The sequence below is a fragment of the Sander lucioperca genome, chromosome 20 (genome assembly GCF_008315115.2).
Source record: "Sander lucioperca isolate FBNREF2018 chromosome 20, SLUC_FBN_1.2, whole genome shotgun sequence".
NCBI classification, from domain to species: Eukaryota; Metazoa; Chordata; class Actinopteri; order Perciformes; family Percidae; genus Sander; species Sander lucioperca.
In genome coordinates, this window is record NC_050192.1 from 16,495,406 (window position 1) to 16,512,367 (window position 16,962).

At 42.5% G+C, this 16,962-nt stretch overlaps 1 protein-coding gene across 1 annotated transcript; it reads left to right on the forward strand.

The window, feature by feature from the left end:
• Positions 1 to 1,437: 1,437 nt before the first annotated feature.
• On the forward strand, positions 1,438 to 15,494 carry zgc:113149 (uncharacterized protein LOC541363 homolog). Its single transcript, XM_031304077.2, has 7 exons — positions 1,438 to 1,572; positions 5,937 to 6,246; positions 6,963 to 7,057; positions 8,214 to 8,361; positions 10,115 to 10,294; positions 10,887 to 10,934; positions 13,503 to 15,494. Exons 2-7 carry the CDS (start codon positions 6,099 to 6,101, stop codon positions 14,408 to 14,410), a joined length of 1,527 nt encoding a protein of 508 aa, XP_031159937.2. The 5' UTR covers positions 1,438 to 1,572; positions 5,937 to 6,098; the 3' UTR covers positions 14,411 to 15,494.
• The last annotated feature ends 1,468 nt before the right edge of the window (positions 15,495 to 16,962 follow it).

Here is a 16,962-nt window from a genome sequence, read left to right on the forward strand (position 1 = left end):
TTTTGTAGGGCAGTATATATCACAGGAAGCTTTAATGATCCCTGTGGGGGAACTGGGTCACTGCAGCAGGAGCAGAGAGCCGAATCAAGACAATAATCGAGAAATAATTTCACTCAAGGTGAACATGTTGGAAACCAAACAAAGCGAAGAAGATGAACGGCTGCGTAGGGCCTGGGGGGGGGGGGGGGGGGGGGGTGCAATTTAAGCCAATAATAAGTGGCCTTTTACTTCTACCGGGCAGATAATTAACAAAAACCAAAACCTCTAATAACTGTGTGCAGAATATAGCCTATGCCCAGATTTCTAAACACACACAAAAATGAAAACATACACAACTATCAGCAACCTTATTTCCCAAAATGTAAACATCATTGTGTAACACATCCCCTCCCCCCCCTCCTTTCTCTAGTCTGTAATCTTTCCATAGAGGGTGAAACACGTGCATGAAGGCGCCCTCTGCAGGCGCATCCGGGTTATTACCCAGAAGAAGGAAAAACACGTATTTGTTCACAGAGGAAGATCTCTGGCGACTCCAAGCGGACAAACACGGAACCTGCTCCTCCATGGCCTCCCCTCTCTCTCTCTCTCTCTCTCTCTCTCTCTCTCTCTCTCTCTCTCTCTCTCTCTCTCTCTCTCCTCCCCTCTCCCTCTCCCTCTCGCCCTCTCCCCATCTTCTTTCTTCTCCACGTTGATATAAAATGGTGGAGAGAAATACATGACGAATGGGGTTTTGGGTTTTTGCTTTTCTAATCTTATATATATATATATATATATATATATTTTCCATCATCTGAATCTGAGATTATCATTTAAAAAAAAAAAGAACTCACACGGATGACAAATGTTGAACATTTCTTGAAAATGAAATGCAACCCGTGTGTGCGTGCGTGTTTTTCCCATTGGAGCCAATTACATAATTGTTTTTGGTTTCTTATTTGTTTTTACATTAGCTGCCATGGATGCGTTCCCCCAAAAACAGTGAGGGTTTGACCTACATTTGGGTGTGGAGTAAACTGGGAATTCAGATGCTCTGGTTTGAGTTTAATGGTGTGGTTATAGCAGTAATATATTAGTACAATGATGACCTTTGACCTAAAAAAAGATCACACAGCAGGTTTAAGATGACTAAGACAACATGGCTATCAATGTATATTGATGTATGTTGTATTGAAATGCTACAATATGAAGTATGATTAAAATAAATATGCTAAAATACAAGTATGGTTGTGGACTAATTAATTAGGTCTAAGGTGGGGGGAGGGGTGTTTTGGGAGTTGTCAGCATCGTGAGAAGGTTTCACCCATCAGTTTTTCCTCTAAATACTGAAAATGTGAGCAAATTGCGCACAACTTGTGAGTTTTTTTTGCGTGTGATTTTATTTGAAAGTGGGAGTGATTAGTGCACGCTGTGTGTGGGGCAGCTGGGGGCGCGCAGCCGGCTGAAAATGTTGCGCGTTCAAGGGAAGGAAAAAAAAAATCGGAGTCTGCGCAGTAGCGTTGTTCTCGACACTCCGAACTTTCGGGAGAACCGCGGAGGAAGGAGGAGAGGGAGAGAACAACGCCATTTTTTCTGGTAATTATTTTCTACATTTTCAGCTTTTTCACACCGCCAACCACGATATATTTTAAATAACAGACCACGCGCGTGGTTAAGCGTAGACAAGCAAGTCATATTAAGAGGCTACAGTGCGAAATAACGAGCGTAACGTTAGCGCCGGAGAAAGCAGACATTTCGTCCTCTAGCTCGGCCAACGGATAGTCGCGTGACGTTAACGTTAAAATAACTCGGCGCAGCGGAGCGGCGCACAATACAACACGCTGCTTTATAAACGCGCGTTTTACATCCACGGTAAACCCACGTATCGTTACCGAAATTCGCTTTAAATCCGGTTTTCGGCGTTGTAACGTAACGGCCGTGAAGCTCGCAGAGATGGCGGAATGAATCACAGGGCTGCTTCTTGTGTGAGCAGCCAGGCACGAGCAGCAGCAGGGGGAGAGGCAGGCACAAGCTCAACAAAGACACAAGAAGAAAGCAGCTGATTGGCTCAAGCGGACCACGTGGTCAGAGCATTAAAACGCAATGTTAATTTAAATAATTTGGTATTAATACGTTTTTTTTCCTCAATAATTAGTGGATTAACACGTATGCTACACATTTCAAAATATCTAATACTAATAGCTAGACTTTTTAAATTGAATTCCGTTGCTAGGCAACAGCCTGGAGCCTTGTTAAGTTCTTGTCAGTTGATGTCATTTACATACACTGCAACGGGAAATCAACGTTTATGTTTGAAACTACCAAATACACGTACATATCGCAACATATACTCATACTATACTGGCATGTTGTGGTACAATACTGACGTAGATAGCTGAAGACAAACAAATTAAAAACAGGGGGGAAAAATCACAGTTTCTGATGCTTGTTCTTGTTATACATGACCGTTAAAAAGTTATAAATCAGCTGTTAATAGTGATTTTTTTTTTTTTTTCTTGGGTGTATCTCTGCACCCAAGGCATTTATTTTAATTTTAGCATCTGACCAGAAGGAGGCAGTGTAGGGACAGAAGCTGGAGAAAAAAAGGATGTTCTTGGTCTACGCCCCTAAAAACAAGAAGAACTCCAGTTCAACTCTGAAGAAGCTTATTGATCAAATATGTAATCTTACGTCTGTTTCTTTAAGATTTCCAAATATCACGATTTGTGATGTTCTCTGTATGTTTCCAGCTGATGGTTAAAGTTTATTCACAATTAGGGATGTAACGAAATCTCAACTCGCATTCAATACATTCAGGATTTTAAGTTGACGATACGTTTTTTTTCAGGATTTTAATCAATATATATACTTCAAGTAATTTAACAAGTCTCAAGTCTTTTTTTTTCCACCTTTTTAAAAGACAAAAAAAAAAACATTAAGGCATGAGGAGTGTGATTGGCCGGGTTAGAGTCAGAATACGTGGGGTAGCCAATCAGAGGCAGCGGAGGGCGGGACATTCCTTCGTCGTCCTAGAACTTTTTTTGCTGACTTCTGTAGTGCTTTTATGTCAACAAAAATGCAAGAAATATGACAAACGTTGTACACAGGTGTATAAATAGACAATGATTATTGTCCGACCGACCCCCGTGACGTCCTACATTACGTCATAGGTGTAAAACTATAAACCATAAACGAACATAATATACATGGCTCCTATGAAACGTCAAGTAAAGTGACATTCAGTAATACAGTCAAAGATATTTGACTTTTCTCAATACAAGCATGTCAATAAACTCTAAATACATATCTGGCCCTGGGTGTGATTCACATTTTCCGTTGTGGCCCTTAGTGAAGTTTAGTTTGACGCCCCTGCTTAATCTCGTCAGTGGGACTCAGTATGTAGTAGGGCTGCACAATTAATCGCAATTTTATCGAAATCGCAATATGGACTATAGTGCAATATCCAAATCGCGGGGGGGTGCAATATTTGTTAAAGGCAGAATCTGTGTCAAACCGTTCTGAATGAAGTATTGTGGAGCTGCAGAGACGTCCCGGCCTACACATCCTATCCTACAGACTACAGAAAACATCTTTGTGGGGCGGCCTCTAGCTCACCCTGTAAGAGATGTAAGGATTGTAGTGCGCCCCATGTAGGCTGAGTTCTTTGCAGCGGCGCAGGTTCGAATCCGACCTGCGGCCCTTTGCTGCATGTCATCCCCCCTCTCTCTCTCTCTCTCTCTCTCTCTCTCTCTCTCTGTCTCCCCCTCTCTCTGTCTGTCTCTGTCTCTCTCTGTCTCTCCCTCTGTTTCTCTCTCTCTCTCTCTCTCCCTCTCTCTCTCTCTGTCTTTCTCCCCCCCCCTTTCCTGTCTATCCACTGTCACTATCGAATAAAGGGAAAAGCCCCCAAAAAAAGATCTTTAAAAAAACAACAAAATCTTTTGTTTGGTACAGATCCTCGCAAAAATCACACTGTAATCATATTCATTTTAATATTTCTTTTCAATGAAAATGAGAATAATGAGACAAAAATGATCATTCCCTCCAATATGGTGAATCAAATCGCAATCGCAGTATCAGTCAAAATAATCTCAATTAGCTATTTTCCTCATGTCGTGCAACCCTAGTATATATGAAGAGTATATGAGTCATCACAGGTAAATATACTGTCTGAATACAGTTGTTTGACTAAATCTAGAGATGAGTTAGTGCTCATGGGGGGAATTGTGTCTCTGTAAATGATAAAAAGGTCCAGACCTACTCTATCTGTAAAGTGTCCTCAGGTAACTTTTCTTATGATTTGACATTTATAAATTTGAATTCAGGGTTTTCCCGCCATTATAAGGTTTGGGTGCAGCACCTGGACCGTTTTAGGCAGCATATAAGCCGAACTAAAGGACGTTTTCACAGATGTAAGGATTGTAGTCGGGCTTCTTTAGCTTTAAGTTTTGTCTATAAACTTTCTGAGTGTTATTTATTTATTTATTTATTTATTTATTTATTATCTGCTCGAGCTTTTCCAACGTTTTAGACACAGATACGGTGATAACAACGGTCACAAAGCGACTACAAAGAGACGCCAACTAACCACAGAGACCAAAAAGATACACAACACGACTACAAAGAGACCAAAAACCCACAAAGAGACACAAAACGAATTGGGAGAAATTGCATTTTTGTTTTATTGAAAACGTCACATTTTCTTGAGGAGTGACGCCTCACAGTTTGGATTCTGCTGTATACTGCCACCAAGTGTCGGACTGGATAACCCACATGGCAGAAACAACCAGCTTTATCTCCTAAATATATAATCGTCCTGTGCTTATATGGAGCTGTAAATGCACTTGTAATCAGAAAACATCCCAGTTAATTCACAACAGGGCTGGGTTAACCCTTGCGTTGTCTTCGGGTCAAATTTGACCCGTTTTTTTTAAAGTTTTCTCATATCAGAAATACGGGTTTCTTTCAACCAAATTGCCCCAAAATAACATGGATGCACTTGTTGCACATGGATGTGCTTCGTAGGCAACGTGAATGATTACTTTCACCCAACTTTGGTTGTTTAATTCCATTTTAAAGCATTTGAAAGAAATGTTTAAAATGGTTTCATACCAGTCTCCTGAGTCTGTGATTAATTCAACATTAATTCAACGGCGAAAGCACCCAAAATTTCCTTTTTAACAGGCAACACAAGGGTTCAAATAATCGATTCCCTAATTAAAATCCGTCTTTGTTTTGAGTGGTCTGATATCGATTTAATAATATACAGAAATCAATCTTATATCTGTCTTTTCACCATGGATGTGTAAGTAAAAAAAGTACTTTTAAACTACATTTTTGGGGGTTGATTGTTAATTTTAACATTAACCTGGTGCTTTGACGGTTGCTTCTTGCTTGTACAATTCACAGCATAACTTCTCTGAGAAATCTCTTTTATATCCAAGCACAATTGTTATTGTAACTGAAATGTCTCTGACCTACTTGATATTGAATCGGGACAATCGTTGGCGATACTGTTGTACACACACACACACACACACACACACACACACACACACACACACACAGAACACCTAAGAGTCTGTGCATTACAGTCTTCACAGTTTTAAAATAAGATGAAAACAGAAAGAACCTTCAAGGGAAAGACATTAACCAAGTACTTTTACTTGAGTGCTGTACTTTTTTAAGGTACTTTACTCGAGCATTTCCGGGTTCTGCTACTTTCTACCTCTACATCTCAGAGAGAAATATCTTACTTTATACTGCGCTGCATTTATCTGACAGCTGGATGATATACATTTCAGAAGCAGAGTTCTTATTTCTGTTTACAAAGTTACTTAATTCATCTTTTCACATTATGTTTTTGCTCGCTCTCTCTTTATCCCTCTGCCTTGTGTTCTCCCCTCTGTTCTGTCTCTTTCCTCCCTGTCTCCTTTTCTCCCTCTGGCTCTGCTTTGTCGCAGGCCCTGTGCAGTCAGACGGGTGTCTTCGGTCCAGACTGGCGGGTGGATCGGGACCAGACAGTCCTGGGGGCGGGGCGCTGAAATCTGGACTCTGTACCCAACTGAGTTGCAGTGGGCTGTGAGCGGCGGCGGCAGCAGAGAGGACGAGGCGAGGCTGGAGCCATGTCGTCGGCCTTGTGGCGCGAGGACGATGAAGAGTTTAAGTTGGGAGCCGTAAGGGCGGGGGGGGCGAGAGGCAAGCCGAGGTTCTCCATGACGGAGATCAAACTGCTGCTGGAGGCGGTGAAAAGGAACAGATACATCCTCCTCAGTGAGTACTCTCTGTGTGTGTGTGTGTGTGTGTGTGTGTGTGTGTGTGTGTGTGTGTGTGTGTGTGTGTGTAAAATTATAGTTTGCTATTCTTATGTAAAATCAGCTGCAACTATTAAAGGACAATTCTGGCGCAAAATTAACCTAGGGGTTAATAACATATGTGTACCAAGTCGACCGTTATCTGGATATGTTTTCATGCTAATCAAATGCGTCTCTAGCTTGAAACTAGTTGAAGCTACTGCAAACGGCTGATTAGCTGCTAACGCTAGTAGTCGGGGCAGAGGGTAAATCTCTATTTCTATGCCACTAACGAGGCTCAAAATATCACCACACTTCCACGGTGGCATAACGAGGGTCCCTACATGTAAACCGAAGCATTGAGAACCTTGTAAGTGCACAGACAGTTTATTAAAAAGATAGATTATAAAGACTGCACCGTTCACTATACATGCAGGCGCCATCTTGGGAAAACAGTCGCGACCAGTCGAACGACGAACGCCCTGCAACCAGTAACGTAGCTCAAGTAGCTTGTGTCGAGCTACGTACACGTTTGATTAGCATGAAAACAAATCCCAGAGAGCGGTCGACTCGGTACACACGTGTTATTAACCCCTAGGTTCATTTTGCGCCGGAATTGTCCTTTTTAAGATGTGTATGTTAGGCAGATGATGTCTCACTCTGATGTCTCACGTGATATAATCTCTCTCCCTGCAGAGAAGTTTAACCAAGGCGTGTCGGCTGAAGCCAAGAAACAAACCTGGACTGAAATCACCAATCAGATCAACGGTCTGGGAGAGAATCACCGAGAGGTCTGTTCATTCGTGGTCGTGTTAGTGATGATGAAGAATGTACCGGCTGTGCATGATTTTAGTTATGACTATTTAAATGTGAGGCGTGCTCTCAGACATTGTTGTTTTAGTTATAGATGTACATGGTCTACATTTACTGCATTACTTAAGCATTAGCCCTCCTTCTCCGTCCTCCTTGTTTTATTGAAATCATTTCTGGAAGACTTTCATGGTAAAAAACACACGCACACAGTAAAATTGTCCTTTCTTAATCCACAAGAGAAATTAGAAAAATGACGTTTCAGTTTTGTTGCAGCAGAAATGTGTTTTTCTGTTCTCTTAGGGTCCCGAAGGATGAAGGATAAGCACTTCTGGTTTTATTACTTCTTTGACTAATCCGTTAATTTGTCTATTAAAAGTTTGAAAAGAGTTTAAAAATACTCATCACATTTCTTGGAGCCTAAGGTGACGTCTTCAAACCAACCGTCCAAGACCTTGAGATGTTAAATTTATTATGATATGAAATTGAACCAGAGTGTATTTTAGCTTTTAATAAATGACTAATGGCCTATCACACACAGACTTACACACACGCTCACACACACATACACACACGCTCACACACATACACACACACACACACACACACACACACACACACACAGTAAAATTGTCCTTTTAATTCACAAGAGAAATTAGAAAAATTATGTTTTAAAAGCAATTTTGTTGCAGCAGAAATATGTTTTTCTGTTCTGTTTTATCTAGCGAGTCCTTGGGGTTCCTAAAGAATGAAGGATTAGCACTTCTAGGTTTTGATTAATCCGTTTATTTTGTCTATAAAAAGTTTGAAAAGAGTTTAAAACACTCGTCACATTTCTCAGCGCCTAAGGTGACGTCTTCAAATAGTTTGTTTTGTTTGACGAACCGTCCGGAACCCAAAGATATTCAATTTACTATAAAAATGAATACCAGAGTGTATTTTAGGTTTTATAAATGACTATTTCATGTTAAAAATGGCTGGCTGTTAATTGTTGTGTCCCGTCTAATCAACTAATGGTGTCCTCGCTAGTTTGTAGCATCCGTGGGGGGGTTGCCGTAGCAGCAGGCTCCTACGTGGAACAGATGTATCAAACCTAAAACATTGTGTCACAATACATGACTTTCATTTTCAAAACAGGTGCGTCAGATCATGAAGAAATGGGCCGACCTCAAATGTGATGGAAGGCGAGCGCTCCGGGGCCCCAACGGCAGCAACGTGAGGAAGAAGAGCATGGGCCCCGTGGAGAGGATGGTCCACAAGATCCTAATGATGAGTCCCAGAGGAGGTGAGGAGGTGTTTGAGTCTGGGAAATGTGGGTTTATCAGGGATTTTATGGCAGGGCCTTTGTTGTGAGAGCCTCAGTGAACAAGAGAATGAAGCATAAAGGCTAAATGTACTCCGATTCTCCACTGGGCGTGTCTGTGCTGCGGTCCAGCTGCGCCGCTGTTTTGTTCCGTCCTCCGCCACGCGCCATCCCACACCGGGCGTGTCTTAAGGCAGCTACACACAGAGCCGACGGCCGACCGTTGGCAGAAAAGGCAGTTGGACTGATGAGTGTCCCAGAGTTGGTCAAAAAAATGTCTCGGAACACACCAAAGCGACGAGACGTAATACGTCTCCATAACAGCAGGCGGCGCTAATCTGTGTTGTCGCCCAAAAAATTAAAACCGGCAGCTGATTGGACGAATGCGTCACCTGGGTCTGGCTGCTGCTTCCGGATTTGATTTGATTGATTGGATTTTTCAACCGACCATTAATGGCAACTCATTCAGAATACGATCTCATATTGTACTAAAATAGAAACGTGTTTCTGAAAACATTTTAAGAGAGAAATAGGCCGTGCAGTTGCTGAATCTGTCTTCATTTCAGATCAACAAAGGTCAGTTGAAAAGATTTCCGTCAGATTTTGAGAGGCTTAGTCACGCTCATCCCGCTCGCCGTTTCCGGGTGAGTCCCGACTGCCCTGTCTCCGACTGAACATGTCAGGTCGGCCAAAATGAAGGCCGACGGCTCCTCCAACAGACGACGGCACGGGACACACCGACCAGACTCGAGTCACCGACCTCGCCAGACGGTCCAACGGCACAGCTGGTAGAATATCAAACATTGACTTGAATGGCCGCGATTGCTCGTGGGGCACGCCACGTGCCCGGTGGAAATTAGGGGTTTGAGTAATACGTAGATGATCATGACGACGATGGCTTTATTGATAGACTCAAGGTCCATTTAAAAACATGCAACACAATTAAAAGGACAGACACATTGTAAAGAAGACAGCTGTACCAGGTTTCTCACATAGGTGACTGGAATCGCACAGCACTGATCAGTGCTGTGCGATTCCAGTCACCTATGTGAGACAGCTGGAAAGTGACAGTGTTGTTCCTGCATAGAGGAATTTTTGGCGCCACCTCAAAGAGGTTGTAGCCAGCGCCAAAGGAAAATCATCATCACCAAAATGATAAGAATTGAGAATAAAAATACAAATTAAAATCCTCTCTTAATGTGTGTAAGAACTAATTAACCAAACATGAATGGTTGTTTTGATAAATTGCACAACAAAAGCTTGAATATGAGCGCTAATCTTAGTTTTATCTCCAGAGTCACACTGATTTTCCATTATATGCCGTAAAGTTGGCATTCAATATAACCCTAGGTGGTATTAAAAAGGTCTTGAATTTAACTTGAGATTTCTGGGTGTAAACAAGCAAAGTATTTAAACTCGGTCAGGCTTTTATAAGCTGGTAAAACCAATCAGAATATGCTTGGATCGGCCCTTATACCCATCCTGCAGCTCATACCTTGACCTAGATGCCGTGGTGCCAAAAGATCCTAAAAAAAAAAAAACATCCTACACGGAAAGTCATTTAACTTAAAGGGATATTTCACTGCTGGAAAGATGAATATGTATTTAAATTGGGTCATTTATGTAGTAGATCGGTGAAGTATCCCTTTAAAGGACATTTTGATATTTGACCGTCTCTGCTCTCCCATCCAAGTGTTTCTTCTTAATGAGCTAGTTTCCGTTGGTTGGTTCTCAGGTGGCGAAAGTGATTTTGACCTCGACGAAGAAGAAGATTTTTCAAAGGTTTACAGCAAAGGCCCGCCCCCCAACGCTCCCCCGTTCTCCTACCTCAGCTTGACGGACAGCTCCCAGTCTATACCCGGAGGAGCCTCCTACGACTTCTCTCCTCTCTCCTCCCCGGAGAAAGATCTCGCCAGTAAGTGGAGCTAAACACTAAAGAAATGCAACCAGTCTGCGCCAATGACACTAAGTTTACCTACAGTATATACCTTAGGGTGTAATTTCCACTTTTCAAAATCCAGTTTGTGCCGCCATTTCAATCAATCAGTGTACCAAAGTGGCTGCTACAGTGAGCTAAAAGTAGTCAGATCAGAAGAACAATGTGTAGTGGCTTCACCGTGCACGTTTATGTGAAGTGTGTCGAGAGATTTGCGCATTTTTATGAGTCACGGATGTTTCTGAGCTTCACAGTAGAAAAGAGACGGGGACACAATCCTAAAAAAAACACGTTATTTTCTCAAGACGAGCAAAGAAAACTTCCCGAAGCCCCCATGTGATAGTTACTTGTTGTTGGCAGTATAAAAAAGCAGATGTGTAGAAAGCAAATACAATACTGAAGTTAAGCATAACAAATTAATTCTCTAAAAAGACTAGAGAGATGCGAACAAAGACTCGTTTTTAGAGGCAAATTCTCCGTTTGCGTGTAAACGAAGGGCACAGACGAAGGGAAATGTCTTCTGCCAAGTCATTTGTTCTTTGACTAACTGCAGCTTGACGATGTTTTGCAGGCGATCCTTTCTACTCCTCCCCTGACTTTGACCTGGCTGACGATGGAGGTAAGACTGAATATATTACTGATATTCAGCTTCTGGCTTTAAGGGCACGAGAGGGAGGGAAATGACCATTTAAATTCAAATAAAATGGGTGTTCTTGGTGCCAGGACCTTTTTTAAATATAACATTTTAGAATTACGCAAGAATTTAGAGCTACCATGACCTTTTATCTCCGGCATACTATACTATTAGCCTGACGTGGTCATACTCAGATTCTAGTCAGAATATGAGTCTGATACTGTTCCGTTGGGCTGTGATTACGGGGCGTGTGTTTCAACCGAACCAGGAAAGAAAATGCCTCTGCACTCAATTGGATAGACCTACAACCAATCAGAGCAACGGAGACAGACGTCACAGAAGCTGCAAGTCAAAGGCAGGCTTCGACAGAGCAAAGGCAGAGGCGGCAGTTTCCGTGTTGTGTGGACGGGTGTGGCAACGTGTATACATATGTGATCGCGGTTCTTTGTTCCTCTTTTAAAATGAATGCGCTCTCGTATCTTCTATAGACCCTTTGCACGTGACGTCACGCTCCACTCACGCAAATTATGAACGCCATGACGGATGGCAGAAGAGCTGTGCTGTAGACGGACGGCAAGCTAAACGCGTACGTTTTCGTTCGTGTTTGTGTTCTCACATTCACAATCTGCAGAGTAATCCTCACCAACACAAGCATGTGTATGTATTGCCTTTCTCTTTTAAATGAGTGATAAATAAAATTATCCTCAACCAGCTAACGGAACGTAATACGTCTCCATAGCAGCAGGCGGCGCTGCTCTGTATTGTTTCCATTAACAGTCTGATTATTTCCCAGAAAATGAAAACCGGCAGCTGATTGGACGAACGCGTCACGTGGTTCTTTTTTCTCTGGAAATTCACAGCCAGACTGTCATGGCGGCTCGTTCAGAATACGATCTCATATTGTACTAAAATAGTTCACCGAAACGTGTTTCTGAAAACATTTTAAGCGAGAAATAGGCCATGCCGTTTCTGAATCTGTCTTCATTTCAGATTGACAAAGGTCAGTTTGAAAGATTTTCGTCAGATTTTGAGCGGCTCATCCGCTCCCCATTTCCGGACGAGTCCCGACTGCCCTGTCTCCGACTGAACATATCGGGTCGGCCCAAATGAAGGCCGACGGCTCCTCGGACGGCCGACGGCACGGGACACACAGAACAAACTCGAGTCACCGACCTCGCCAGACGGTCCGACGCCCGATTTTCGGGCTGGTGTGTCTTAAATGCGGGTCTGCGGAGCTCCTACCCCGGCTAGCTGACGAGCTAGCTGCAGCTAGCTTTTGACTGCTCGCTAGCTGCTGCCCATCGCGTCGTAATATCCACCGGTCAAATCTTAACATAGGCTACGCAGCGAATATAATCACAGATAAGGAGATGGCTAGATGTTACAGTTATGTGTGGTTACTACTGATCATAGACACTCTGTGATTTACTGCATGGATTAACGTGTGATAGACAATTAATGACTGCACTTCCCAGAGCTGGGATGCGTTCAGGCATCCATTAGAAAGTTGCATTGGCACACCCAGTGAACAACGGTATGTGGGTAGCCACGACCGACCATGTCCTCTAAAAACATGGGCTACGTGTTATATAAATCTTTACTTAAGTAAAGAATAGATGTTAATACAAAATAAACCCTAGAGAGATGTCTTATCTTTGCCATTATGAGGTACCTCCCCCTGCTGTTAGCGTAGCATCGCGTGCCTGTAACCCAACCCGCTACAAAGAACTGGTTAGCATCCAGACTTTTAAAAAATTTGAGATCAGCACCAGTATATGGGGATATCCCGTTTACCACATAGTGGTAAGGATTGTGTGGACTGAAGTCGGGCAGACTCGGTGATTTAATGAGGTCCGTGAAAACGGAGGGAGGAAGAATTAAGAGTCGTTATCCAACCCTGCTATCTCCAACTTCTCCAAATACTGCTCTTTGTGAGCACCTACCAGATGCCCTACCTCGGCACGACAACTTGTTGTTCAATAGAAGAAGCCATAAAGCCATCAATACAGTTTATTTAGTGTTATGTATTTCAAACTGATTGAAACTATGAAACTTTCCGCTCGTCTACTACTGTTTAGCCTGTGCTTCCGCTGTCCATCATGGCGTCGTCACGTGGTCGTGATCACGTGTTTGCAAAGTCTATAACAGACGCGATGACAGCCATCTTTGTTGTAAACGAATTCAAACCAAGCGCTCTTTCGTGACGTGGTTGATTACGTTACTGTTGATCATCTGTCCATCATCGTATAAAGCCCGCCCTGACAATCTGATTGGTCCAAACAGCTCTGGTTCGAGAATAGTTGATTCACAACGGATCAAGTCCAGACCCAACTTCCTGACCTCAAATGTTGTGGGCGGGGCTAAGTTCGGCTGGCATCCAGGCTACTATACTACGACTTTTTTTAGAACTTTTTGTGACCTACTAAACTATGACTTTTTGACGATTCGTGACCACAAGTCGTTAGGGAAAAGAAATGTTAAAATCAAAATGTTTTGATCAAGTTGTGTGTGAGTGTAAAATTGGCTGACATGTTTGCTACCTCTGCGATCTAGAACACACCATGGACTTTGAAGAAAACGACGACTCCTTGTTCTCCTCCTACCCTTCATCTCTTCCCCGGCCCGCCTCCCCGTCCCTGGACCCGCTGCCCGACAACGCCCTGCTGAGGATGAAGCCGGTCCACACCTACTCCCGAAGCAGCCAGAACCACACCACCGCCCAGAACCACACCTCCCCCAAACCTGCACCTGGACCCTCGGCCTCCACGTCCTCCGCTTTCCCTCCGGCGTCGGATCCAGACGCCGCCTCTTCCTCGGCCGCTCCGCTCCCTCTGGAGCCCTCCTCAACCTCCAACATGACTTTCTCTTCCCTCCTTGCTCCTTCCTCCTCATTCACTCCCCCACTTCCTCCTACCTCCATCTCTACATCTCCTTCCTCTTCATCACCCTCTAAATCTGTCGCAGCCAACGCCTCGCACCCCGAGCCCTCCTCTTCCTCCTCCTCCCTCCCACCCGTTCCTGCGCCTCCTGCTGCGGTCTCTTCCTCCTCTGTCACTTCTAATGCAACCTCCTCCAACTCCCATCAGCCGTCCCCCTCCTCTTCCTCAGTCCTCCCACCCAATCCTCCCCCCACCGCAGGCCCAACCGTGTCGGACCCTCTCCCGGGCGGGGCGTCCCACCGCCGGGCCCGCGAGCAGGTGGCCCAGATGGCCTCTCAGAGCCTGCAGCAGCAGCGCGCCAGCCGCATGCTTCTGACCTCGGTGTCCCAGTCTTTGGAGGTGCTGGCACAGTCGGTCCAGCTGCTGGTGGAGAGCCAGCAGGAGTTTGTGCAGGAGTCTCTGCTACTGCAGAGGGAGACGGTGGATGTCCTGAGGGATTTCTCCAACACGGCGCTCACCATGCTGAGAGACAAAACCAACGGGGGGCAGCTGCCGCATCCGCATCCCGCTGCACACTTCTGAGAAATGGCGCTAACCAAACCAAGTGCGGGTAAATGTTGGCAGGGTTACAGGCGATCGACCGCCACGTGGACGGATTTCAAACATCCCTCTTGTTGGTCAAATCATGAAAAGAGACGGCTGATATTTGACGGCTGCTGGACAGAAAAAGTTCCTTCCTGAAAATGGGACAAAGTTTTTGCCCAAAGGCACAAACACATGAGTTTTAAGCCATTATCTGAACGTTTTTTTTTTTTTTTATGTGCCTGCATCTTTCTTTTTTCTTCTATTTCTTCTTCTTATATATTCACTGTTTGTCGCAGGCTCATGTGTTTTTTTTTCCACACTGTAATTGGTATTTTAAAAACAATTTACTGTAATGTGTCGGTAGAGTATAAAACTACTAACTAGGGCTGCAACTATTATTTTCATAGTCGATTAATCTGTCGATTATTTTCTCGATTAATCGATAAGTTGTCTGATCTCTAAAATGTCAGAAAATGGTAAAAAAAAATGATCCGTGTTTCCCAAAACTCAAAGATATTCAGTTTCCTGTCACAGAGGAGCGAAGAAACTACAAAATATTCACATCTAACAAGCTTACCTTTTCTTTTTTTCATAAAAAAGGACTCAAACCAGGTCAAGGGGACTGTTTTTCTGCTTAAGTTGGACATATGTTAACATTCTGAGTGTTATCTTAATTTGTGTTATCTTAAGTGTGGCCCTGCTTATCACCAACCACGTCCGGTCCACATCCTCACACCGGATGCTGTGGTGGTACATGTCAGTGATGCAACAACCATTGTTAGAACAAATTTTAGAATAAAAAACAATTTTTTTAATTGACATGTTTTGTGGAATTTACTGCTGTTCTGTACTGCTTCTGTAATTTCCAAAGGGTTCATTTGAGTCATTTTTTCAGAATAAAGGACTTATTAGTTCTTGTTTTATGTGTTGGATCTAATAATCATCTCATATTGCCGACCATTAAAGCAGTATTCTTATTCTAGATGAAAATACTGAAGGTGTAAACTGCAAAGTGGAAGTAACTGTGCTGTTAACAACACTTTTAAATGAGAAAAAAAAAGTCTACTATGCAGTGGATGGAGGAAAATATTTGTAAAATTGTTTGGCGTTTTAAAATTATTAATAGAAATATCAAGGTGACAGCAAGCCAATGTTGCAGCTGGCGCACTGAGAGTTCATACCAAGCTCTGCATGTGTTAAACTGTGAGCTGCTGTGGCCTGTGACAAAGCAAGCTGATTTTTATAACGTAGATTTAATATAGAATAAGCTTGAGCTAACCCCTGCCTCCATAATCCTTCACTTCAGCCTGGCAGGCGTCACATTTCTGTTTGATTTATGAACGTTTCTGGAAAGACTTAAATCTCCAGGTCTGTTTGAATTTGATACAAATAGCAGTTTATGGGAGATACCGGTGTTATGTACACCCACCTATGCATTTTGTGGTGTCAAACCCCCAATAAACAACCCAAATATTCAGTGAAGAAGCTAAGACGGCCATGTGAGCCTGGAAACATGTTAGTATTTCAGATGTTCTGCTTTTGAAACTCTTTGTTCTCTGACCCTCTTCTCTGTCCTGCTCATAGCGTAGTATTCTAAATCTGCAGACTGTCCCTAGTTGAAAATGTTTCCTCACTTGCAGTTGGCTTTGTGTCTGACTGACTGACCAAATGACTTGTAACTGTCTGCTGTAACACCAGGCTATGTGATGTTTCCTTACAACCAAATCCTGACAATAAAGATTTTATTATTAAAAGAAGAAAAATCTGTTTGGAAAGTTTTTTTTATGAAATAAAAAAGGCATAGTATAGTATCAGAACAGCGTGAATACGGTTGTGATGCTAATTTATCACCCCTCCACGAAAGAGCATCTTTAAAACCACTACCAAAAAGAATGTTATGTCATAAAAAAGTCACAGTATAGTATGTTGAAAAAAGTCATGGTATAGTATGTTGAATAAAGTCATAGTATAGTATGTCATAAAAAGTCAGTATAGTATGTACAAAAAAGTCATGAAGTCATAGTATATTATGTTGGAAAAAGTATTAAAAAGTCATAGTATAGTATGTCCAAAAAAAGTCATAGAATAGTATGTCCAAAAAAATTATAGTATAGCATGTTGAAATAAGTCATAAAAAGTCATAGTATAGTATTGTCGAAAAAAGTAAATAAAAGTCATAGTATAGTATGTCCAAAAAAGTCATAATATAGCATGTTGAATAAAAATCATGAAAAAGTCGTAGTATAGTTCGTCGAAAAAAGTAGTATAGTATGTCAACAAAAGTAAAAAAAAGTTATAGTATGTCAAAAAAAGTCATAAAAAGTCATAGTATAGTATGTCGGAAAAATCATAAAAAAGTCATAGTATAGTATGTCGAAAAAAGTCATAGTATAGTATGTCGAAAAAAGTCATAGTATAGTACGTCGAAAAAAGTCATAAAAAAGTCATAGTATAGTATGTCGAAAAAAATCATAGTCATAGTATAGTATGTTGAAAAAAGTCATAAAAAGTCATAGTATAGTATGTCGAAAAAGTTTCAACCTTCAGAC

Coding starts and splice junctions, on each gene's coding strand:
- zgc:113149 (XM_031304077.2), top strand. CDS start 6,099: ATGTCGTCGGCCTTGTGGCGCGAGGACGATGAAGAGTTTAAGTTGGGA. Junction 6,247..6,962: donor GAACAGATACATCCTCCTCA/GTGAGTACTCTC, acceptor CTCTCCCTGCAG/AGAAGTTTAACCAAGGCGTG. Junction 7,058..8,213: donor TGGGAGAGAATCACCGAGAG/GTCTGTTCATTC, acceptor TTTTCAAAACAG/GTGCGTCAGATCATGAAGAA.